Here is a 24,525-nt window from a genome sequence, read left to right as displayed (position 1 = left end):
TTTGCACATTTAGTGATATTCATCATTCATATTATAAACATACTTCATCTCAGCTTATCCTGCAAATCGTGCGAGAGAATTGACAGTCACTGTTATTTGTCAAGCTAACAAAACAAAGCTCACGGAGAGAGAGAGAATTGAAAAGAGGACTCCGCACTCAAGTATTAACTTGATGGTTGTGAATCTGTATCAATTTTTATTTAATTGCAGGAATTTAACATATTTAGAAATGTTTTCCATCCTATTCCTTACTGAATGTAATACTTTATGTAGAATGAAAAGTTAGAAAAGTATTAATTTCTTCATAAATTCAAGTTCAATTTACACCTCCACACCTTCGGTTTCTACCACAGTGTGCAAGAAACAGATCTGAACCGGAGTCAGGGGGTGTGGGGAGAAGGCAGGAACAGGGTACTGATTGAGAATGATCAGCCGTGATCACATTGAATGGGGGTGCTGGTTCGAAGGGCCGAATGGCCTCCTCCTGCACCTATTGTCTATTGATTGATTTAATTAAAAAAATCCTTATCTGTTGTGAAAACATAATCAAAGCTACATTACGCAAGGATCATTTTCCGATCAATCTTCCTCAAATGTTAAAAACATTGAAAACAGACTTGCATTCACAATCTCAGTTCAAGTCAAAACTGCTTAAGAGCCATTGACATTTTTTTTTGAGGTTCACTTACTGTGAGATCAGCAACAGCTGATTTGTACACAAGAAATAACATAAACAAAGATGTGAAAATGACCAGATTCGTTTTAAAGATGCAAAATGACCAGATTTGTTTTAAAGATGCAAAAGGAGGGCAAAAACTCCATAGTTCTTTGATATTGTACTGTGCAATTTTTTTATTGGTATTTGGTATTGTTTTATTATTGTCACAAGTATGGAGATACAGTAAAAAAAATTGCATGCTATCTAGTCAAATCATACCATACATGAGTACAATCAAGCCATACAGAAGTACTACGGGTGTTGCAAAGAACAAAATACCAAGAATAGAGAATATAGTGTTATGACATTATAGTGTTAAGCTGCAGGGAAAAGATAGAGTGCATGGTTGCAGTGAGTTAGATTGGGAGATCACCCGTTGTTTATGACAGGCCCGGTCAAGAAGCTGATAATAGCAGGGAAGAAGTTTTTCCAGAATCTGGTGGCACATACTTTTAAGCTTTTGTAACTTCTGCCCGATGGGAGAGAGGACAGGAGAGAATCCATCTCCTCAACCAAAAGTCAGAACATCTAAAAGTGTAGACCTTACAGGATTTCGCTGAATTTGGTTCTTTACTTTTTAAAGATTTAAACATAAGCACGCAAGCTGTTGACTAAAGCAAGAGTGCTAATAACACCCCGTAGTGGCGGCAGTGGAAGAAAAATGAGGAAGTTGACGGCTTTGAATTCACCTCCTACAACCTCAAAGTGTCCTAAAGTTCCGTGATCACGTCATGAAACAGGGCATGTAGTCTTGTGCAGAGGAAAGGAGGGTGACTGCTACAGCAAACAGATTGCCCACTTCATGGTGTGTGATGTTGGTGGAGGTGGTCAAGCGATGACCTTCAGCAGCCAGGTGAGCGGGTGAATTGAGGACTGCCTGTGGCAGCTGCACAGATTGGTAGTGGAAGGAGCGGATGACATTGCTGGGCCAGGCCAACCCCTACATAATCCCATGCCACCACGACACCAGGCCTTAAGGTGAGAATAAAAGAAATTGCACATCTTCTTTGGCCAATATTAGACTTTGAGACATGGAAGTTGCAAGATGGTGCCAGAATGTGGGAAATCTCTGCTTGCTGTTCCAGAAGAGGATCTATTACACTTATCTGTAGTCTGACTGGATCGCATGCAAAACAAGCTTTTCACTGTCTCTATATTCGTTCTCCCCGTGACCTGCGTGGGTTTTCTCCGAGATCTTCGGTTTCCTCCCACACTCCAAAGACGTACGGGTATGTAGGTTAATTTGACTGGGTAAATGTAAAAAATTGTCCCTAGTGTGTGTAGGATAGTGTTAGTGTGCGGGGATCGCTGGGCGGCGCGGACTTGGTGGGCCGAAAAGGCCTGTTTCCACGCTGTATATATATGATATGATATGTATGTACAAATATAAAATCTAAACTAAAAACAGAGCTACTTCTTGTTAAAAGATTATAGATTATAGATTTTTTAACAAAGCAATTGTAATTGTGTAACAGATGTTTTATTAAAATCTTGTTAAAACATGCAGCAAAGCAAAGGTGGTGGATTGAGGATTGCACCAAGACAGGTACCTGCAGAAAGTCCTGGTTCTCAGAATGACTGACAGGGGTATAGTCATGAAGCGAAGAGCTGTGTAGAATACTCATAGATGCTGAACTCACCATGGAAGTACCATGACGCCTGCTGTTGCCTTCCTGGGTATCTGGAAAGAAGCAACAAAATTAATGTATTTGCTGCAATATTCTTGGGTTTAAACATATTTTTATATTAACAAGTTATTTGATTTTTGTTGTATGTAATGACACAAATACTTTTAAAAATCAGGTATCGCCACATTAACAAAGGGGTAGTTTGGGATATAATATAATTGAATTAGGATGTAATATAATGGCCAGTTTTATGGATAGGGAGGATTTTGAGGGATATGGGCCAAATGCAAACTAATGGGACAAGCCCAGAATCCCAAATTGGTCAGAATGGACAAGGTGGACCGAAGGGCCTGTTTCCGTGCTGTGGAGCTCTATGACTCATCCAGGTCAAAACAAATGTGGTTAAAAGTAGCATCCCATTTTCAGCAGATAAGCAACAGTGTAGACAGTGGCTTCATCTGATTTCATGGTTATGATTTCCATTACTAGTGCAAAACAATTAAAATTCCTAGCGGTTACAGAGAGAAATGCATGCAACCAATCACCTAAAATTGGTCTTAAACTGGACAGCACAGGAAACATTTTTTAAAAATCTGCTTTAGTCCAATTAGTTTTCAAAATTGATTTGTGTTAAAAACAATGTTAGAATATTCCAACATGAGCAAGATTTCATAGGTTCCCATTAGAAACTTGCATAGTCCCGATTTTTAATTTATTAAAACAGCAGATAAACCTGGTGTGCTTGTATACTACCCACATACAATATTGGACTCAAACTTGTTTCAATCCTTGTTGTTTGGCTTCAATTGTTATTTACTAGTTAAAGACTGGAAGCTTGGATCCCCAGCAAAAGTAAACTGCATCATTTCCTTTCTTCAGTTCTGCAAGTCTCAAGTTATTGGCTGACTGCGAGGAGCTAACAGCACAATTCGGTTGCTATGCAACCAAGTTTCCAAATAGAACTAGTCCAATGGCATAAAAATTAAATTATTTAGGGGAAATTCAAGGAGGAATATAGTCACAAAATATAATCCACGTGGAGACTTTTAAAATGTTACTCACTGAACAGCATTTCCTAGATTGCTTAAGATACTGTCTTAAATAAACGCAAAATAGAAGCAATTCTTTGTATAAACCTTTGAAATTTAACGTAACAGCAGAAAATACAAAGCTACTGTGCAGTTGCTATTGCAATTGCACAAAATTATGGAGACAAGAGGTATGTTCTAAATTAAACTGACTATTTCTTTTAGAATTTTATGGCCAATATTACCCAAGCCAAGTAACCTCTGACATTACTTCAAGCAGCTTCAACATTACAATATTCGCCAGTGGTGAAGTATCAGTGTGCAAAAATGGCAACTTGCTTGTTTATGGTTACCTATTGTACTCTCACTGGGATCTTCAGGATCTGGTGTGCTACTCCGAAGACTATGCATATCTCGCCGCCGTCTATGCCGTCGCCTGTATTGAAATTCAGCATATTCCTAAATAGAGCAAGCAAACAACAGTTAGAACTAATTATATTATTTTCTGAGTAGCTATGTCTTTAATTTTTTTTTGTAATTTTACACATTCAATGTGTAAATATGAATTTGAGTGCATTAACAAAACACTTGTAAAAGTTCTCTTTCTGTAATTACATTCTCTTGTCAGTAGTGGCACAACTTTACTTCATTAAGTTAGTGCTTCAAGCAACCAGTTATACCGTAGCATTTCTCAACTTCCCTTTTGAATATAAATATATAATATATCACCTAGACTTAGCCCTCCCTTGCTGATCAGAGCCAGATGTGTATTTGTCCTGGTTGCTGCTGCTATTTGCCACTGAGGTGCCAATTAAAATGGTGTAATTTGAAAGGGAGATGGCACAGTAGACTCGCACCACCTGCTTACCTCTCCTGGCAGTCACCCATTTGGATGAACTTGTGATTTGTCATCTCCCTGAAACTACCATCTTTTACCATCTCTGCCTCCTGTATGCGGCCCCAACAGACCCATGGAACCGGGAGGACTTGCAGCAGAACACATAAGGCTAGCCAAGGCTAAAGTGGAACGTTAAAAGGACTTTACATTTTCAGTGCTCATCCCCCTTGTCAAAGCTCTCACAACAAAGGCTCAAAACTGACCACTCAATTTACTTGGAACTCAAACACAGCCACTTGCACTAATGCCGCTCCACTGGAACCAGTCTCCCTTTTATTTGTCCTGAAAAAGCCTACTTTCCATATCACCCGCACTCCTCGTTTTTAAAGCTTTGCAGTCACATATGAACCTACCAGGCCCTTCCCCTAATTATTAATGTTTTTACAATTCTCCTACATTCCTCCTCTTTACAAAAGTACAAAAGGTTTAAATGCACTATGCAACATACACTATGCAAATATAAATACTGACATCACATGCCCAGTTTCCAATTCTTACTTTTCTCATTAGCTACAAGTGGCTTGTAGCTAATCGATTTAGTACCACTGAAACCAAACAATGTCAAGTTAAAAAAGCTAAAGCTTAAATATTCAATTAAGCTTAAATTTAACGTAAAGATAATTTGGTTACATTTGTGACGGTTAAGGATTGTAAAATCAGTTCTTTCAAACAAATTTATCATGTTCCTTTTACCAGCAGTATTTCAATACAATTAGCACAGGTGAACCAACCAAGAATATGATTTATCTTGATGTAGACATGTCAACTTTTCTTTTGGCATTTAATACATTTAACATAGAAAAATTAAATTTGGAGGCATGAGCCTCCAAATTTTGTTGGAATTTCCCCTCTCTTCATCATCTACACAGCTTCCCCATCCTTGCACATGCCTTTCTCTCCACTTCCCACCTCCCCCCACCCAGTTGTTTTCTCCTCTTTCATTTACTCATCATCCACCCATCCCCACTCCACAATTTTCCTTTTGAAACATCTATCTATATTCACCAGAGATGCTGCCTAACTCGTTGAGTTACACTCGTTGAGTTCTTTTTTGTAAACTAGCATCTGCAGTACCTTGTTTTTACATGATCACTCCAATCCATGCTTCTCACCATACCAATCAACCCCTCTTTATCTATTTACCCATCACTTACCAATTCTCCCCCACCCCTTTCTCTCCCCTTTCTCCCAGCTACATCAATTTGACAGGTGTTAAACAGAAATTCAACTGCCCATTTCCCTCCACAGATGCTGCCTGACCAATTAAGTTCCTACACTAGTTTATTTTTTTGCAAAATATTTATTATATCGACGTTAGTCACCCATACATGTGCATTGAAAAAATGCTCCAAAATTATAATAAAAAATGAAATGGCAACAGGACTAAGTAATGAGATTATAAATTAATGTAATTTGCACAACCACAATATGATGGTGCAATATTCTCCCAGACCATTAACATTTTACACTGAAGACAGACACAAAATGCTGGAGTAACTCAGCAGGACAGCAGCATCTCTGGAAAGAAGGAATGGGTGACGTTTCAGACTGGAATCTGAAGAAGGGATTCGACCCGAAACGTCACCCATTCCTTCTCTCCAGAGATGCTGCCTGTCCCGCCGAGTTACTCCAGCATCTTGTGTTTATCTTCGGTTTAAACGAGCATCTGCAGTTCCTTCCTAAACATTTTATACTTGATTAGAAACCAGCTTTACAAATTGAGGAACACTCAGCAACTAACATTTAACATACGTTGTGGGATCAAATTTTTTAAAGGTGTGCAAAAAATCCAAGTGACTGCCTTTCATAGATGACTAGACAAGTAAAGGACATGCATAGAAAGGATTTTGCATCCAATGTTCCAAAGTTGGGTGTTTTGATTTACCAACCTGTTGTGACTCTTCTTGCTCTACAGGTTTCATATGAATAAATCTACATTTGATGCACAATCAGGAAATGTTCCTGTTAATAAGCTTTAATTCTAAGCAAATAATTAATGGATCAGAAAATGATCCTGCAAATTATAGCCTGGATGAATCTAGAACAAATAAATGTTTTTTACATTGCGGTTATAATGGCATCATTCCACAATATGGTAGTGTGCAAGAGTTGCAACATATCTACCATCAATTATTGGAACAGAAGAATTTAAAGGAGCTGTCCTGCACAATAATCGCAGCCGAAACAGGTTATTAAAACCCTTACCTGCAGGCCTTCTATGTCTTGTCCTCCATACCTGCAGGTTGTATTGCATAAAGAAATAAAAGGTAAAAAAAAAAATATTTTTAGAATAGCACAGCCATAAAATATTGGCACCCGGACTACGTGGTCTTTCAGGTTTGGGCACAGAGACAGACAGAAGTCATTAACCACTGTATCTGCCTCCATACCAAGCATAAGGTCAGGCTGCAGGAGTGGAAGTGGCAGCTGAAAATCCTGGCACAGATGAAAGTCTCCTTTTCAATGACAAGTAAAACTAAAGTCTACATCTTTCGATTAAAGATCATCAGCAGCAGAATTGGTGGCACCATTTATTATCATCACCTATTCAGGATAGCTCCTTTAAATAAAGGTCCTCCCAGAAACTCTGCACTGAAAGGGCTATGTTATAACCGCAAGCAGTGTATACCTACCTCAGGTGATGCAAAACCTAAATATTCCCAATCCCAGGTTCCACCAGCAAAACTGTAACAAACAAGTCAAAATTCTGTCAATAAGACAGTGACAGTCACTTAATGTTAAATGAGTTCAGTGGGTAGTCAGTGGTAGTTTTCTAACTAAAATACCAATAACTAATTTATTCAAGGTAAAGCAAGTAAATAATCCCACTTATGAACTAATGTACTATTTTTGGACAATTGAGGATTAATACTGTGAAATAAATATTACTTCCAACTGTTCAGTTATATCAATATTTACCCTTAAAATTGAGTTTATGATAAAAGTTTGAATTTAAGATAACAATTTGAATTTTTTGTTCCATTCAAACAAAAATATCACATTGAGCTCAAGGTTTATTCTTCACCTTTAGGAAAAATCAAAAATAAACTGTTAATAGTTGGTGTCCAATCCAAACCTGCAGTGTTTTTCTCTTTTTTCCTTAATAAATTGTTTTCACAAATGCTATCTGCTGATGTTCAGTATCAATAGCACTTGCATTTGTCCACATTAAAATCCATGAAATGGATGTTAAAAAAGAGAATTGTTATCAGAAAACAATGTTGTTTGAAAATTTTCACCATTTGCAAACCACGAAACACAATTTTGGATTAAAATTGAATTTAACAGCTTTAGTTCAATTAATAGATAACAATAAACTGTTGCCAACATTCAAATTTGAGGAAGGGTGCCTTATTAAAGAAGATTAAATTTAATAACTTAATTCAAAATAGTTCAATTCTTAAACATTCGCATCAGATATTTCAATGGAAATAACCGTTAAGGTAATGCACCGCTGAAGTAGTACCTGCGTCTTTGCACTTCTGGAGAGTCTGCAGGGGCAACGCCACGAGCCACTGAAGCTAGAAATTCTTGTCTTTTCTGTTGAACAAGACACGCTGCTCGGATAATTTTATGACGAGGAGTGCGGAGGTAAGGACGGTTTACTTTCTGGGCTAGATCCTCAGTTACCATCTCTAGGTCTGTCTGTTTAAATAAAGGATGTTTAAAAGATCACTTTATAAGATTATTACAGGGTGCCAAAGATCCAATCATCACAATCCATCATGGAATCATTTGAGAATTATTGAAACTTTACAATATAAAAAGGCTTGATATATATTGGTAAATTATTGTTATTTCAACTTAAAAAAAGAAAAGAAACCCTAGCTAGCATCCCCTTCGATCTTTGTTTCATCTCCAATAATACCACTGAGGGATGAACTAAGTAACTATGATGCAGTCTGAGGAAGATACGAATTGTCATTAAACAATACTCGCATTTTGCTGAGGTATCTTTGGATATTTTTGTGACGAGTTAAACTTCAATTAATACCTTTAAGGGAACGAAACATTTCATATTTTGAATACAATTTAAAATTATTTTCCCAATAAATTAAAAAAGAAATTTGTAAAAGCCAAGGGTTTTCTTTACCTCTGTAATAGATGAAAGCAGATTGTTGCGAGGGAAACTACACGAAGACCTAAAATAGATTCTGGTATAACATTTCATTCCCAACAGTCCTTACACAAAATAATGTTAACATTTTTCTTTAAAGTGACTGTCTATTCATTGAAGAATTGGAGAGCATATTATGATTTTTTTCTTACGCAGTCTCTTGGGATAGATAATTTGCTTCTACTCTATTATCGTGGGTTCCGAGGGGGATAATAAGGACATTTTGGGAACCGTAGACTCTTCCACTGATGGAGCACGTGGTGGCCAATGGGCTACCTGTTAATGAGGAGACCTGTTCTATCCACTACTTACACAGGGCTTCTGCATGCTCCTGATGCATAGCCTCCTGATTCTCATGACCAGCCCATATGCCCCTTCTTCACTTTGAAGGTTCATGGACTAGAGGTTTCCAGAAATCTGTGGGAATATAGCATTTCTTCAAGGAAGCTTTAAGTTTTCTTTGTCCCATGACAAAGCTTGGAATAGTGTGTCTGTTGCAGAATGCCTTTGGCATTAGTAGTAGCATTCCTGTCACAGTAAATGTTCTCATCCTATTCTGGATATCATACGGAGTGCTGACCAGAGCTGCAATTTTAAATGCTGGACTGTCACCCAGTGAAAATGATCATCTGAAGAAGTCTCTTTCCCCTTTTACTATACCCAAGAAGAGTTTTAAACAGCCATGTTGTATGGGACCATCTACCTCATGTGAAAATAGCAGCTCTGAGGGAAGGAGTCTGTATTAACTAGACAGATGCTTGATTGACCTATGAATATTTTCATGATCCTTCACGTCACTTTCTTCAAGCAAAGATTGTGATGGTATGAAAACTATACACACCCTAGAGTCAAAAAGCAAAATATTCCATAAGAAAGAAATCAGGGAAGAAAACCCGGAAAATGCCAAAAAAAAAACACAAAAATTCAAGCAGCAAGGACAGACACAATTGCTACTTTAGGTTGATGTTTTTAATTACTATTGTGTTTTTTATCCATACATGCAGCCAGACTGCTGCATACTTTCAGCATCCCACCAAATCGTTCAACCTGGAAAAATAGTAGCCACTTAGCGATTCATGGCTTTAGTGACCTTCTGTTTGTTCCAACCAAGAATACAGTAAACCTTTGTTTTAATGAACATCTTTCTAATGGGTTTTGGCTATAGCGGACTGAACTAACTACGGCTGCCCACGCTACATCCAGCTCGCGTTGCCTCCCACCCTCTCAGTGCAGCACTGCTGACTCACGCTAGCCGTGCCGGTTGCCCGCCACTTCCCTGCTGCTCACAGTGCCGCCAGCTCAGCTGTTCCTGCCGCTGCCATCAGCACCATCCTGGCCACCCCCGCCATGCTGGCTGCTCCTAGGCCCACACCGGGCGTTCCCACTCCGTGCCTGCTGCTGTCACCACCACCACCCCTTATCTTCACCTACGTTGCTCGCGACCAATTACGACTCCAATCCTCGCCTCTCCCGCCCAGGGATTCCAGGCCCAGATCCAGACCAAGATACTAAACAAGGGGTCCCGTCCCGAAACGTCACCTCTCCATGTACCTTACTCAGTTATAGCAGACAATTGGCAATAATAGAGACCATTTCCTCCCCCCCCCAGTCCATTATAACGAGGGTTTACTATAAACACTAATTGTCACTGTTAATTCAAACTCAACAAGGCTTATTATGCCAAATAACTTGAACAAATAAATAGTAACATGCTGCCTTGCAGATTATTGGTGTTATAACTTTATAGCAATAAAAAAAATCTTGCTTTTCAAAAATGAGATGCTGAATGCTGAAAGTTATCCATTTCAGCAAACGTACCTGCATAAGCTCAAATATTTCCTTCTTTGTGCTTTTAGGTTCCAGAAAAAATCCATAAGGATAGGAGCACTTAAGGATACGCCGTGTTTTCAAGAGTTCAAGTACTGCTTCTTCAATAAAGGTTGTATCAGGAGATACTCCTTCCACTATTAAAATAAAGCAATATACAATACACCCAGTAAAGGTAGTCGATTCTCCTCATGGAGACAAACAACTATACAAAACTGATCAATCTGAGGAATGGAAAAATTGGCAAAATTCAAACGGTTGCAAGATTTGCCCAGTTTATTTCTTTTACGGACTGCATGAACAACCTTATGGCCTTACATGAAGAGCCTTATGGCAACTTAATATTAACAGTAATCAAATATGTGTGAATGAGAATACATCTATTTGTTCTAATTTAGGATTTATTCACCAATAAACTATAGTATTAAAAGTAGTCCTTTCCACCACCAGGACCAGACAAGTCACCAGCCATTAAATATGACCACATCATTGGGTTCTGTGGTGGAAACATTTAATAAAAATAATTAGAATTAGCAGAGGAAATATCAGTTTATAACTCGGCAAAAAAATTACAAAAGAGGGCTATCAGCAAACTTATGAACAAATTAGTCAAAATTAGTCGACTGGGCAGTCATCTCTTTAAATAAACATGTTTTTAGTCAAGGATGTTTTGAGTAGGCAAGAAAATGAAAGGAAATATTGCAGAGATACAATCCAAATTAAGATTAAGGGCATGAATTGACTTTGTTTAACAAGTTTGTTTAACATTACAACATTCGTTAGTTTAGTCTTCAGAGACGTTGAGTGGGATAATGCATAGCAATCTTTCTGCAATACAGAGAGAGAAAATCCAATGTGGAGTTGCTACAGTATCATTGTGGTAGGAGGGTATAATTACAGACCACATTTAAGCAAGATATTCCATAATGTAGTCAATAATTTATATTGGAAAAAAAGATCTCTTGAAGGAACAAAAAAACAAGAAACTTAGATTAAGTACTCTTTCAGAAAGTTGGCAAATGGTTCATAGGTCAAAAGTATCCTTCAGAGCTGTTCTATCATTAAGCTACATTAATCTTGCCAAGTCAGGTCATCATTTCAGGGATCTAATCATTTTATAGAAGCAGATTGATTTATATTTCACTTACCCCCTTTAAGAGCTCTGCTTAGTTGCTCCATCTTTTCTTTGGCAGTTTTCAAAAGACGTTGCTCTAACTGGTAAAGGACAGAAAAAAGCAATCCATTTTTACTTGATTCAAATGCAGCAGCAAGAAAATGTAAATATTCTTTCTACAACATACCTTATAACTATGCTCATGGTTTTTAAATCTTGTATAGTAGTGCATAAATCTGTCCAGTTCCTGGAATTTCTTGTGCTTTTTCTCAGCCTGGAACAGAAAATGCATTTTTCTCCCTAAAATGCATGCTTGATTTGTACTACTTTCAAAATTCAAAGTACCTGCTGACTTTGAACAAAAAAATGTCAACAGATAGCACTTGCAGAATTAATCACAATGAATTCAAAAGGGACTAGAGAGCAAAGACAAGTCGAATATATTTTTATAACTTAAGTTTTTACTAATGGGGATTCTTTTTTGTCAATCATTTTTACAAAGCATATTGTATTGATGTTTTCTGCCAATGTTTGTTCATTTCCCTCACTCCATTACGCTTTCTGACCGTCTTCACCTCCCTCCTTCAGATTGTGACAATAGAATAGTCCCTAGTATCTGGTAGAACGCAATAATGATAAAGCATTTTTACAGCTTCTTCAATACACTAAGAAAATGTAAAGTTTTCCTTTGGTATAATCAAGCTGATAAAAAAAAAGTTATAGACAGACACAAAAAGCTGGAGTAACTCAGCGGGGGCAGGCAGCATCTCTGAAGAGAAGGAATGGGTGACGTTTCGGGTAGAGATCCTTCTTCAGACTGGTTAGGGATAAGGGAAACGAGAGATATCGACGATGATGTGGAGAGATAAAGAACAATGAATAAATGATATGCAAAAAATTAACGATGATAAAGAAAACAAGCGATTGTTAGCTGTTTGTAGGGTGAAAACGAGAAGCTAGTGCGACTTGGGTGGAGGAGGGATAGAGAGAGAGGGAATGCCAGGGCTACCTGAAGTGAGAGAAATGAATATTCATACCACTGGGCTGGAAACGGCCCAAGCGAAATATGAGATGCTGTTCCTTCAATTTGCATTTAGCCTCACTCTGACAATGGAGTAGACCAATGACAGAAAGGTCTGTGTAGGAATGGGAAGGAGAATTAAAGTGTCCGGAAACCGGGAGATCAGGTAGGTTCAGGCGGGTTGAGCAAAGGTGTTCGCGAAACAATCGCCCAGTCTATGTTTGGTCTCGCCAATGTACAAGAGTCCACATCTTGAACAGATACCATAAATGAGGTTGGGGGAGGTGCAAGTGAACCTCTGCCTAACCTGAAAGGACTGTCGGGGAAGTCTGAAGAAGGGTCTCGACCCGAAACGTCACCCATTCCTTCTCTCCCGAGATGCTGCCTGACCTGCTGAGTTACTCCAGCATTTTGTGAATAAATCGATTTGTACCAGCATCTGCAGTTATTTTCTTATAGGACTGTCGGGGTCCCTGGGCAGAGCGACAGGTGTTGCATGTTCTGCAGTTGCAGGGGAAGGTACATGATGAGGGGGTGGTTTGGGTGGGAATGGATGAGTTAACCAGGGAGTTGCAGTGGGAACGGTCTCTGCGGAAGGCGGAAAGGGGTGGAGATGGGAAAATGTGGCTTGTGGTGGGGTCCCCGTTGGAGGTGGCAGAAATTTTTGAGAATTATGTGTTGTATGCGACAGCTAATGGGGTGAAAGGCAAGGACTAGGGGGACTCTGTCCCTGTTGCAACTAGGGGGAGGGAGAGCAAGGGCGGAGCTGTGGGGTACCAAGGAGACACGAGGGCCTCATCTATGATGAGAGAAGGGAACCCCCGTTCCCTAAAGAATGAGGATATCTGAGATGTCCTGGTATGGAACACCTCATCTTGGGCGCAGATGCGGCATAGACGGAGGGATTGGGAGTAGGGAATAGAGTCTTTGCGGGAAGCAGGGTGGGAAGAAGTGTAGTCGAGAAAGTTGTGGGAGTCAGTGGGATTGTAGTCATAGATTGTTTGAAAATTAATAGAAATTGATTGGTTAGGAAGGTTGCCTCAAAACTCAGTATCAGCTGTGACTCCAACAAAGAACGGAGAAGATTCAGAAACTGTTTGTTATGCTTCTGCTTCCATTTGATATGTCCTTCAGATGGCAGAGATAGAAGCCCGAGTAGAGGGACTCAAATATGTAGTGCCAAGAAAGATAGGACTTTAATAAAACAATGCAAAACTGAGGAATGCATAGTGTCAATGCATTAACTTCATTTTATACTTTAAAAGTTGTATTTACCTCAGCTGTCATCTCCTTTGACTGCTCTTCAACCTGCTGGATGACCTCATATCGAGTACATCTATAATAGCCTCCAGTAGATGAACTGTGTTTCTTCCATTCTTCCAGACAAATCCAACAAAAATCATATTTGCACTGTGGAGGAAGAATGTTTTTTCTCTCCTTTTATCCAAGTAAATTTTCTGACAATATTTCTGCAGGTTTGCAATCGAGATAGAAAACGCATGTACTTAAAGTTAATATATTGGGGTGTCATGATGACGCAGCTGTAGAGTTGCTGCCTTACAGCGCTAGGGACCCGGGTTCAATCCTGACTACAGGTGCTGTCTGTACGGAGCTTGTACGTTCTCCCAGTGACCACGTGGGGTTTCTCTGAGATCTTCGGTTTCCTCCCACCCATCGAAAGACGCACAGGTTTGTAGGTTAGTTGGCTTGGTATATTAAATTTTTTTAAATTTCTTATGTTTAGGATAGTGTTGGTGGGCGGGGATCGCTGGTCGGTGTGGACTCGATGGACCGAAGAGCTTTTTTCTACGCTGTACTTCTAAACGAAACAATATTTGAATGAGATGCAGCAACTTTTCCAGTACACCTGTGGAACCATCACTTTCATAGGCTTCAACGTCATTGCAAAAATGACCAATTTGGACCAGGGTCTCAAATTTAACACAAGAAAGGCTCTCCACAGAACTATAATGTTCCATCCCAGGCAACATGCTGGTGAATCTAAGATAGACACAAAATGCTGAACTCAGTGGGACAGGCAGTATCTCTGGAGAGAAGGGTCTTCTCAGTCTGAAGGGCCTCGACCCGAAATGGCACCCATTCCTTCTCTCCAGAGATGCTGCCTGTCCCACTGAGTTACTCCAGCAGTTTGTGTCTACCTTAGATTTACAGCAGCATCTAGTTCTTTCCTACACATGCTGGTGAATTTCCCCTGCAATCATTTCCTTTCTATAGTGTGGTGATCAGAGCTTTACACAGCACTTCAATGTGTGACATAATCCCCAATATTTAATGTCATACCATGACCTCCTTGTTCTTATATTTTATGCCCCAGATAACATGGACAATAGGTGCAGGGGTAGGCCATACGGCCCTTAGAGCCAGCATCACCATTCAATGTTGTCATGGCTGATCATCCACAATTAGTACCCCGTTCCTGCCTTCTCCCCATACCTCTTGATTCGGCTAGCCCTAAGAGCTCTATCTAACTCTCTTTTGAATGCATCCAGTGAATCGGCCTCCACTGCCTTCTGAGGCAGAGAATTCCACAAATTCACAATTCTCTGTGTGAAAAAGTTTTTCCTCATCTCAGTTCTAAATGGCCTACCCCTTATTCTTAAACTGTGGGCCCTGGTTCTGGACTCCCCCAACATTGGGAACATGTTTCCTGCCTCTAATGTGTCCAACCCCTTAATAATCTTATATGTTTCTATAAGATCCCCTCTCATCCTAAATTCCAATGAATACAAGCCCAGTCGCTCCATTCTTTCATCATATGACAGTCCCAGCATCCCGGGAATTAACCACATGAACTAACCTTGTGAACCTACACTGTACTCCCTCAATAGCAAGAATGTCCTTCCTCAAATTAGGAGACCAAAACTGCACACAATACTCCAGGTGTGGTCTCACTAGGGCCCTGTACAACTGAGAAGGACTTCTTTGCTCCAATACTCAACGCCTCTCATCATGAAGGCCAACATACCATTAGCTTTCTTCACTGTCTGTTGCACCTGTATGCTTACTCTCAGTGACTGATGTACTATGACACCCAGATCTCGTTGTACTTCCCCTTTTCCTAACCTGACACCGTTCAGATAATAATCTGCCTTCCCTTTCTTGCCTCCAAAGTGGATAACCTCACATTTATCCACATTATACTGCATCTGCCATGCATCTACCCACTCACCTAACCTGTCCAAGTCACTCTGCATCCTCATAGCATCCTCTCACAGTTCACACTGCTACCCAGCTTTGTGTCATCTGCAATTTTGCTAATGTTACTTTTAATTCCTTTATCTAAATCATCAATGTACATTGTAAATAGCTGCGGTCCCAGCACAGAGCCTTGCACCCTACTAGTCACTGCCTGCCATTCTGAAAGGGACCCGTTAATCCCTACTCTTTGTTTCCTGTCTGCCAACCAGTTTTCTATCCATGTCAATACCCTACCCCAATACCACGTGCTCTAATTTTGCCCAACAATCTCCTGTGTGGGACCTTAAAGGATTTCTGAAAGTCCAGGTTCACTACTTCCACTGGCTCTCCCTTGTCCATTTTACTTGTTACATCCTCCAAAAATTCCAGAAGATTTGCCATGCATGATTTCCCCTTCATAATTCCATGCTGACTCAGACCGATCCTGTTACTGCGATCCAAATGTTACATCTTTGTTACATCCAATATTACATCTTTGATAATGGACTCCAGCATCTTCCCCACCACCGATGTCAAGCTAACTGGTCTATAATTCCCTGTTTTTCTCTCCTCCTTTCTTGACAAGTGGGATAACATTAGCTACCCTCCAATCCACAGGAACTGATCCAGAATCGATAGAACATTGGAAAATAATCACCAATGCTTCCACGATTTCTAGAGCCACCTCCTTGAGTACCCTGGAATGCAGACCATCCGGGCCGGGGGATTTATCAGTCTTTAATCCCATCAGTCTACCCAACACTATTTCCTGACATGTGAAGTTCCTTCAGTTTCTCTGTTACCCAAGGTCCTCTGTCCCCTAGTACATCTGGATAACAAATGACAGCATCTTCTAGGTTCTCTTCACCATGTACAAGGCCACCTTCTGGAAATCTTGAACTTGCACAGTAATGGCCTGTTGTTCATCCATACTCCCTACCATTTATTGTTTTAAGCTTATTAGTCCTCTCAAAATCCACCTTGCACTTATCAGGATTAAGTTTTTGTAAATTAATTCATATTCATTATAATTCCAGCTATTATCAAACAACTGAACCATCCTACCAACAACTCGAGAACAGTCCTGCCCCATTGGAGATAGTCCCATCGGACTATGTTTGATCATACTTTACTGACTTTATCTTGCACCAAACGCTATTCACGTTACTCCCTTTATCATGTATCTGTACACTGTGGATGGCTTGATTGTAATCATGAATTGCCCTTCCGCTGACTGGTTAGCATGCAACAAAAGCTTTTTACTGTACCTCTATGCACGTGACAATAAACTAAACCCACTCTAAATTGAATGTACAACACTCACCTTGGCACACTGCATGTGATTGCAGCCCTCATTCTTTTGAATTGGAGATTTACAGTTGGCACATGGTTTAGAATTAGATAACAGCCAAAGACAGTTGGCAGCATCTTCAAATGCTTCATTTACACCAGCAACTAGTAGAAAACAGAACTTGGTTTGAAAATGGTACGTTAATAACAACTTCAATTACTAAATGCAAAATATTATGCGGAAAGCTCTTGAAGCACGCAGTAATCAGCTAGAATCTGTGAAGGAACTTGATGACTTAAGATCACCTTTGTGAAACATCAGTTTTTTTTCTGTCTTTGCAGATTCTGCCCAAACTATTGTGCATTTCTGGTATGTTTAACAATTCCTATTTCTAATAACAAGAAATTTGATTACATTTGTGACCTACAATTGTTTTAATCTTAGGCTGTTTTCAGTGTTTTACTACACCATACAGTAGTAGTCAGTCAAGTAGATAGGATTGCTTCTTAATGCAAATATACTGAGAAAGAGAAATTGCCCCACAACCACAGGAATAATTTGAAGCCAATTCATCAGATGCCACTGTTACACATTTGTTTTGATCTGCTACACTTGCAACACTCCCAGAAATGCATGTTAGTCAAATGGAATTCAAATACAGATTTTTAATAAAAGTATAATGGAATTTTAAATGTTGGGACACAGAATTTTAGAAAATAAAATAATACTGAATTTGCAGACTTTTGGATAGAAAACAGTCTCTGGTTTTGAATTCTCATTTGATAAACAGACATTATTAAAAGCAGAACATATAGGAAATATTCAGCAGGTCAGGAAACATTTGTGAAGAGAGAAACAAGGTTTAACATTTCCAGAAAAAAAGAGACAAAGTGCCAGAGTAACCCAACAGGTCAGACAGCATCTCTATATTTTTATTTAATACTTTTGGAAGCTATTAAAGCATAAAGTTGGTACCCAGGTCGATAGAGAGGGGAGATATGTTGTCAACGTCATTAATAATACATAACATGCTGCAAAGAATCAGAACAAAGTGAAACAATTGTCTTACGTTCTTCTGGTTTCATTTCTGTAATTTTATGCAGCCAGTTTTTCCATGTTTGACAATCGCAGGGTTCATGGGCTTCTCCTAGACACTCCCTGCAAGACCAAAATGCATTAAGTTTCAAAAGCCATCTGTATATATAAACCAAGGACAGATTTTTTTTTAATAACTATGAAGGACTTTGAAATTGAACTTCAAGAATACTGACAATGATTCATGATCGATTTGTTAAATAGCAGCTCCTCGCATCATTCCTTCAGAAGGATTCTGATTTTATTAATATATTTGAAGGAGCACTGAGCACCAAGGTTTTGTACATAATGAAAATAGAAGTATTGACTTAAAGGAGGAATTCAAGTTAATATAATTGCCTCTTGAAGGGGCCACATGACAACCCCTCTTGTGTAGGAAGGAACTGCAGATGCTGGTTTAAACCGAAGATTGACACAAAATGCTGGAGTAACTTAGCGGGAGAGGCAGCATCTCTGGAGACAAGGAATGGGGGAACGTTTTGGGTCGAGACCCTTCTTCAGACTGAACTGGCTACATCAGTCTGAAGAAGGGTCTCGACCCGAAACATTACCCATTCCTTCTCTCCAGAGATGCTGCCTGTCCCGCTGAGTTACTCCAGCATTTTGTGCCAACCCCTCTTATTTGGAGAATTGTTGAATGTGTAGGATTACTGAAATATAGCCAACTGTGTGGAGGGGAAAAAGGTTTCACAAATGAAGTAGCTAAATGTACAACCGCACAGCAATAGGATTATATTATTCAATGCATTTTAAAAGGTTATGGCAGTACTTTGCACATTTTTACCTTAAATTAAATCCTCAAAATATCTTAACTCATCAATTAATTGCTTTAATGATTTAAAGCTAACAAGATCTGCAGAGGGTACCGACCTGAAACATCACTTATTCCTTTTCTCATGAGATGATGCCTGACCCACTGTGTCACTCCAGCTTTTTGTCTCCATATCAACTGTGATATACAGCATGGAAACACGCTCTTTAGCCCAACTCGTCCATTCCGACCAAGTTACCTAACTGAACTTATCCCACTTGATTACGCATGGCCCACACATCTCCAGACCTCTCCTATCCATGTACCTGTCCAAGACGTCTTTTAAATATAGCAATTTTACCCACCTCCACTACTACTTCTGGCAGATCATGCCATATATATACCATCCTGCAAAGAAGCTACCTCTCAGGTCGATTTAAAATCTTTCACCTCTTACCTTAAAACTATGCCTTCCAATGTTAGACCCTTACACCTGGGGGAAAAGTGTGGCTATTATTTTCTCTCTGCTCCTTCATGATTTTACATACCTCTCTAAGCTCATGCCTCATCCTCCTACGCTCCAGGGCAAAGGCCTTAGCCTATCCAGTCTCCCCATATAACTCCAACCCTCCAGATCCAGTAACATCGTTTTAGATCTATTGTGCACACTTTCCAGTTTTTCCTATAGGCCAAACAAATATGTACACATTACTCCAAATTTGACCTTACTAATGTCTTGCTCAGCTTTAACATGATGACCCAATTCCTGTACTCAATACCCTGAATGTTGTCGGTAAGCATGCCAAATGCTTTCTTTTTCACACTGTCCACCTGTGTCATCATCTTCTCAAAACTATATTTGTGTATCCCTGGGTTACTGTTCTATAACATTGTGCAGAGCCCGACCATTTACTGTGCATGTCCTGCCCCGGTTTGTCTTAGCAAAATGCAACACCTTTCATTTATCTGAATTAAACTCAATCTTCCATTCCTTGGCCCAATGGCCCATTTGTATCAAGCTTCTGTTGTAATGATAGATAATCTTCTTCACATCCACAATACCACCAATTTTAGTGTCACCCACAAATTTACTCAGCATGCCAGCTACCATCACATCCAAATCATTAAATTAAATAATGAACAATAATGCACCAGTACCAATCCCACGTTACAGGTTTCCAGTCTATTAAACAACCTCCAACCATGACCTTCTGTTTCCTACGTAAGCCAATTTTGTATCCAATAGGTTATCCTGGTCTGGATCAATGCGATCTAACCGTGATACTTTATCAAAGGCATTGCTTAAGTCCATGCACAAAATCTTCTTGGTCACCTCTTCAAAAGACGCAATCAAATTGGGAGACATGATTTCCCAGCACAAAGCCATGCTGACTATCCCAAATCAGTCCTTGCCTCTACAAATGCATGTAGATCTTGTTTCTCAGAATCCCCTCTAATAACTTACCCATCACTAATGCAAGGATCACCAGTCTGTAGTTCCCAGGCTTTTCCTTGCAGCTTTTCTTAAATAGAGGCACAAAATTAGTTACCGTCCAATCTACTGGCACCTCACCTGTGGCTATTGATGATAAAGTATCTCTGCCAGTGGCCATGCAATTTTGTTCCTAATTCAATATTTTGCTGAAAACTTGCGCTCAGTCTGCCAAGGCCCTCTGGGCTTTCCGGTTACAAACATTTTAACTCCCATTCCCATTCTGTCCATTCTATCCTAGGCTGCCTCCGTTGCCCTAACGAGGCCACATAAACTGGAGGAACAGCACCTCGTATACCTCTTGGGTAACTTACAACAATTATATGTATGCTCATGACAAAATGAAGTAGAGTCCTGACCCGAAATGTTACCTATCCATGTTTTCCTGAGCTACCGTCTGACCTGCTGAGTTACTTCAGCACTTTGTACCAGAATTTGCAGTTCCTTGTATCTGCAATGTCCTAGGGTACATTTGATCAGGTCCTGTGAATTTATCTATCTTATCTACATGCCTAGATTAAGATTCTCCAAGTAATGAGGAAATGAGCATGGTACAATCGCCACATCTCAATAGACAACAGACAATAGGTGCAGGTGTAGGCCATTCGGCCCTTCGAGCCAACACCAACATTCAATGTGATCATGGCTGATCACTCTCAATCAGTACCCCGTTCCTGCCTTCACCCCATACCCCCTGACTCCGCTATCCTTAAGAGCTCTATCTAGCTCTCTCTTGAATCTCGTATTGAAAACTCAGTTTCCACTTGATGGGTTGATACAATTTAGATTGTGAAATGATCAGACGATGATTTAGTGTCAGCCTTGCGCACTTTTATCAGTTTTTTAAAATGCATAACTGAAGTCAATTAACCATATCCACTGCACTACAAGTAATCCTGACCGTTAAGAATGGAAGAATGCAATAGGAATTGGTTTATCCCATTTGTCCCCTGGAGCTTGCTCTGCCATTCTATAAAAATGCAGTGAGAGAGAAACTATTTTCATTGGCAAAGCAGTCAAGAACTGTTGAACAGGAGTGAAAATGATTGACAAAAGAAACAAAGGTGACATGAGAATATTTTTTTAAATAAACAGTGAGTAGTAATAATTTGCGAATCACCGACAGCAGTAGTAGTGGAAGAAGGTTCAACCACATCTCAAACATCTATATGAAACATTATCAGCATAGTAAAGAAGCGCTGGAAGGCTAATTTCTGTATACTAACCAACAGAAGAGATGTCCTTTTCCACAATCCACTGCGGGTGCACTAAGCAGAGGAAAATTCAACTGGTCCAGCGTAGAACCTGATCTTTGGCAGGTAAGTCTTACTGCTCTCTCACAGCCAGGGGTGGGGCACCATTTGATAACTGGATTATTTTCCACAAACGCCTGAAATAAAATAAAGAATATGAATACACTAAATAGAGTTAATGCAAAAGTATTATATAGCTGAGTAGGTTGCTTTTTAAATTTCAGTTAGATCTGTATCCTGTTTCTCAAGTTGATCAAATGTGTATCCTCAGATAAGAAAGATCCTCCGATCTCAGTAATGGTTTAGAGTAGCCTTTTCATCTTCCAGGTAAAGTTGCAATTGAATTTCCATCAAGAGATTCAACCCAAGCTAATAGTGCAATTTGGGGGAATGCTGCATTGTTGCACTATCTGTAGGACTATATATTATGTTGAGGTCTTGCGTGTGTGGGTGGGAAAAATCCCACATTACTGAAGAAAAACAGAAATTCATCCAGTAATTTGTTCAATATTTTAAAAAAGGATTGAAAAGTAGTAGCGAATTGTGAAGCTGGAGAGTGGGAGGGATATGTAGAGAACCAAAATTGGAGAATTCAATGTTCATACTGTTGGCTTGTAAGCCACCCAAGTAGAATATAAGGAATTGTTCCTCCATTTTGCTTGTGGCCTCATTCTGACAATGGAGGAGGCCTAAGACAGAAAGGTCAACCAAAATTGGAGAATTCAATGTTCATACTGTTGGGTTGTAAGCTACCCAAGTAGAATATAAGGAATTGTTCCTCCATTTTGCTTGTGGCCTCATTCTGACAATGGAGGAGGCCCAAGACAGAAAGGTCAGTATGGGAATGGGAAAAGGAGTTGAAATGGTTAGCAACCAGGAGATCCTGCAGGCCTTTGCGAACAGAATGCAAATACTCTGTGAAATGGTGCCCAAGTCGCTGCTTGGTCTCGCTAGTGTACAGGAGAGCACAATGGGGACACCAGATGCAATAGAGCTACTCTAACACTGTGTCTTCTTTTGTAAACCAGCATCAGTAGTTTCTTGTTTCTACCCTTCTAACTTGATGCGGCGGTCATTTATCTTACTGTGAGGCTGTAGTATAGAAATTGGCAATCAAGTTTCTCAATTTATCATGAACTTCACAGGTTAGAATCAATGGGTCACCTGTGTTGTGAAAGGCAGTTTATAAATGTTATTTCTTTCATATTTCCTTATAATCCTAAATCTTTGAAAGCCATTTAGACAATATTTTTACAACTACTTCTACAAATTATATCTATTCCGGTTAATATATTATAGACACATTTAAATGCAACTTACTAAGGTAGTGTAACTTTATTTCCAGCTGCCTCTCATCAACTGATTATACAACCAGTCACTGGAGAAAGCAAGTGTCTGGAGCAGCCATAATAAAGCAGGAAGCCAAAGATCTAGTTTCTTTCCATAACAGACTGGAAAAGCCATTACCCATTTGAGAGTCTTGGCAGTAGGTGTTTGCATACTTTACAGAGGTACAAGAGAACTTGATGTTCTCTCACTAAATACCATACAGCTGTATTCCAGCAAAGACTAGCAAAGTGGTTGAAGCCAGCAATTCCACGTGATATTTTCTGCTTTAATCATTGCCTGACCAAAATACAGAGTCTTGGGATTTTATCTTTTTTTCATTCGTGCGATATTATTTACAAGACAAATTGTTACCAATCACTGGTAATTGTTTTTGAGTAGGTGATGTTGAGACATCTTAAAATGCTGGACTTTGTTTGGAGAAGGCAGTTCCCAGTCTCAGTACTTAAACTGCATGTTGATAAATAAACTGCAATAATTTCGAAGTCTGGAAAGTGTGGGACTGGTTGGGAAAGTTGATGGTGGAGGGGATGCAGTACACTTGATGGCTTTTGTCTTTTTAGGGGTGGTCGTACAGGTTTGGGTGACATTGCTGAAAGTTGAGTGAGCACAGTGCAGTGAAGGAAGTGATCACATTTGGGGGGTTATCTGCAATCAAACTGGCCATTTTGTTCTGAATGGTGTTGAATTTCATGAGCACAGGCAAGTGGAAATATTCTATCACACTCCTGACCTGTGGGTTGAGAAGGGTAACTTGTCACAGGATACCCTGCTCTTGACTGCTGCAAGTTAACTTTCTTGTTAACAGTGGTCAGATGGCAAGAAATTCAATGATGGCAGTGCAGCTGAATGTTGAAACTGAGTAATTACTCTTTATAAGTTCATAAAACATACAAATGTTATCTGTCATTCAGTCCAAGAAAAATAATTGTTTAGGGCCTGAGGAACACCTGGGATTGAGATATTGATTCCAGAATTATCTCCCAGACACTGAATTTTCCTCCTGATGCCTATTGACATCAGTTATATCAGGTCTCCCTCAATCCATATTTGATCAAATCCTGTCAGACATCAAGGACAGTCTCTCTTTGTTCACTTGAAATTCAGCTCATTGGTCCATTGGAAAATAACTGCTGGAATTGTCAAAACATCCACATGTTACGAAAGATTAAGTTTAAAAAAAACTGAGCAAGGATATCAGTTAGTAGGTTTCTGGAGAAGAGTCTTGACCCGAAACGTCACTCATTCCTTCTATCCAGAGATGCTGCCGGTCCCGCTGAGTTACTCCAGCTTTCTGTGGATATCTATAATAGGTTTTGCCTGACAGTTAAAGTTTTATCATCTTACTGTTAACATAGAACAGTACCCCACTAGGACAGAAACATCGGCCCATAATAACTGTGCCAAACATAATGCCAAGTTAATCTAATGTTCTCTGCCAGCCTGTAGATTGAGAATAGACTGTCTGGACAATAATTAATTAAATAAAATTTCTCTGAATTGCGAAAAGAACATCTGTTCAGTTTTGAGCAATGTCATCCAATCCAAATAAAATAAATCTAAAACTTAAACATTCTGTATATGAAAAACTCATCTACTCACTACATAAAACTCTAAACAGTAAATACTGATTTTTGTTTTCACTAAATCCTTAGAAGGAAAACTAGAAATATGGCATTTAATATTTAAAGAAATAAGAATTTCAGATATTTTTAGATGAAGCTACTTTTTTTATAAATGGGAGGCA

General features: G+C 39.4%; 1 protein-coding gene across 8 annotated transcripts in view; it reads right to left on the bottom strand.

The window, feature by feature from the left end:
* Window positions 1–24,525, bottom strand: part of LOC144603822 (ankyrin repeat and IBR domain-containing protein 1-like) — a 65,883-nt gene that overhangs the window by 3,476 nt on the left and 37,882 nt on the right. For 6 of the 8 annotated variants that reach the window (XM_078417563.1, XM_078417545.1, XM_078417572.1 and 3 more), the window contains 11 exons: window positions 21,405–21,568; window positions 17,910–17,998; window positions 16,874–17,004; window positions 13,627–13,761; window positions 11,518–11,604; window positions 11,365–11,431; window positions 10,208–10,353; window positions 7,739–7,917; window positions 6,906–6,957; window positions 3,728–3,833; window positions 2,269–2,399 (listed from right to left, as the gene is read on the bottom strand). In XM_078417563.1, coding sequence (XP_078273689.1) covers window positions 2,269–2,399; window positions 3,728–3,833; window positions 6,906–6,957; window positions 7,739–7,917; window positions 10,208–10,353; window positions 11,365–11,431; window positions 11,518–11,604; window positions 13,627–13,761; window positions 16,874–17,004; window positions 17,910–17,998; window positions 21,405–21,568 — 1,287 coding nt within the window. Of the gene's footprint in view, window positions 1–2,268; window positions 2,400–3,727; window positions 3,834–6,477; window positions 6,509–6,905; window positions 6,958–7,738; window positions 7,918–10,207; window positions 10,354–11,364; window positions 11,432–11,517; window positions 11,605–13,626; window positions 13,762–16,873; window positions 17,005–17,909; window positions 17,999–21,404; window positions 21,569–24,525 lie in introns of all 8 variants that reach the window. The other 2 variants (XM_078417601.1, XM_078417590.1) reach the window with 2 other exon arrangements.

The sequence above is a fragment of the Rhinoraja longicauda genome, chromosome 2, assembly GCF_053455715.1.
Source record: "Rhinoraja longicauda isolate Sanriku21f chromosome 2, sRhiLon1.1, whole genome shotgun sequence".
Classification (NCBI taxonomy): Eukaryota; Metazoa; Chordata; class Chondrichthyes; order Rajiformes; family Arhynchobatidae; genus Rhinoraja; species Rhinoraja longicauda.
The sequence above is the reverse complement of the archived record's forward strand: the minus strand, read 5'-3'. Positions and strand labels throughout refer to the sequence as shown.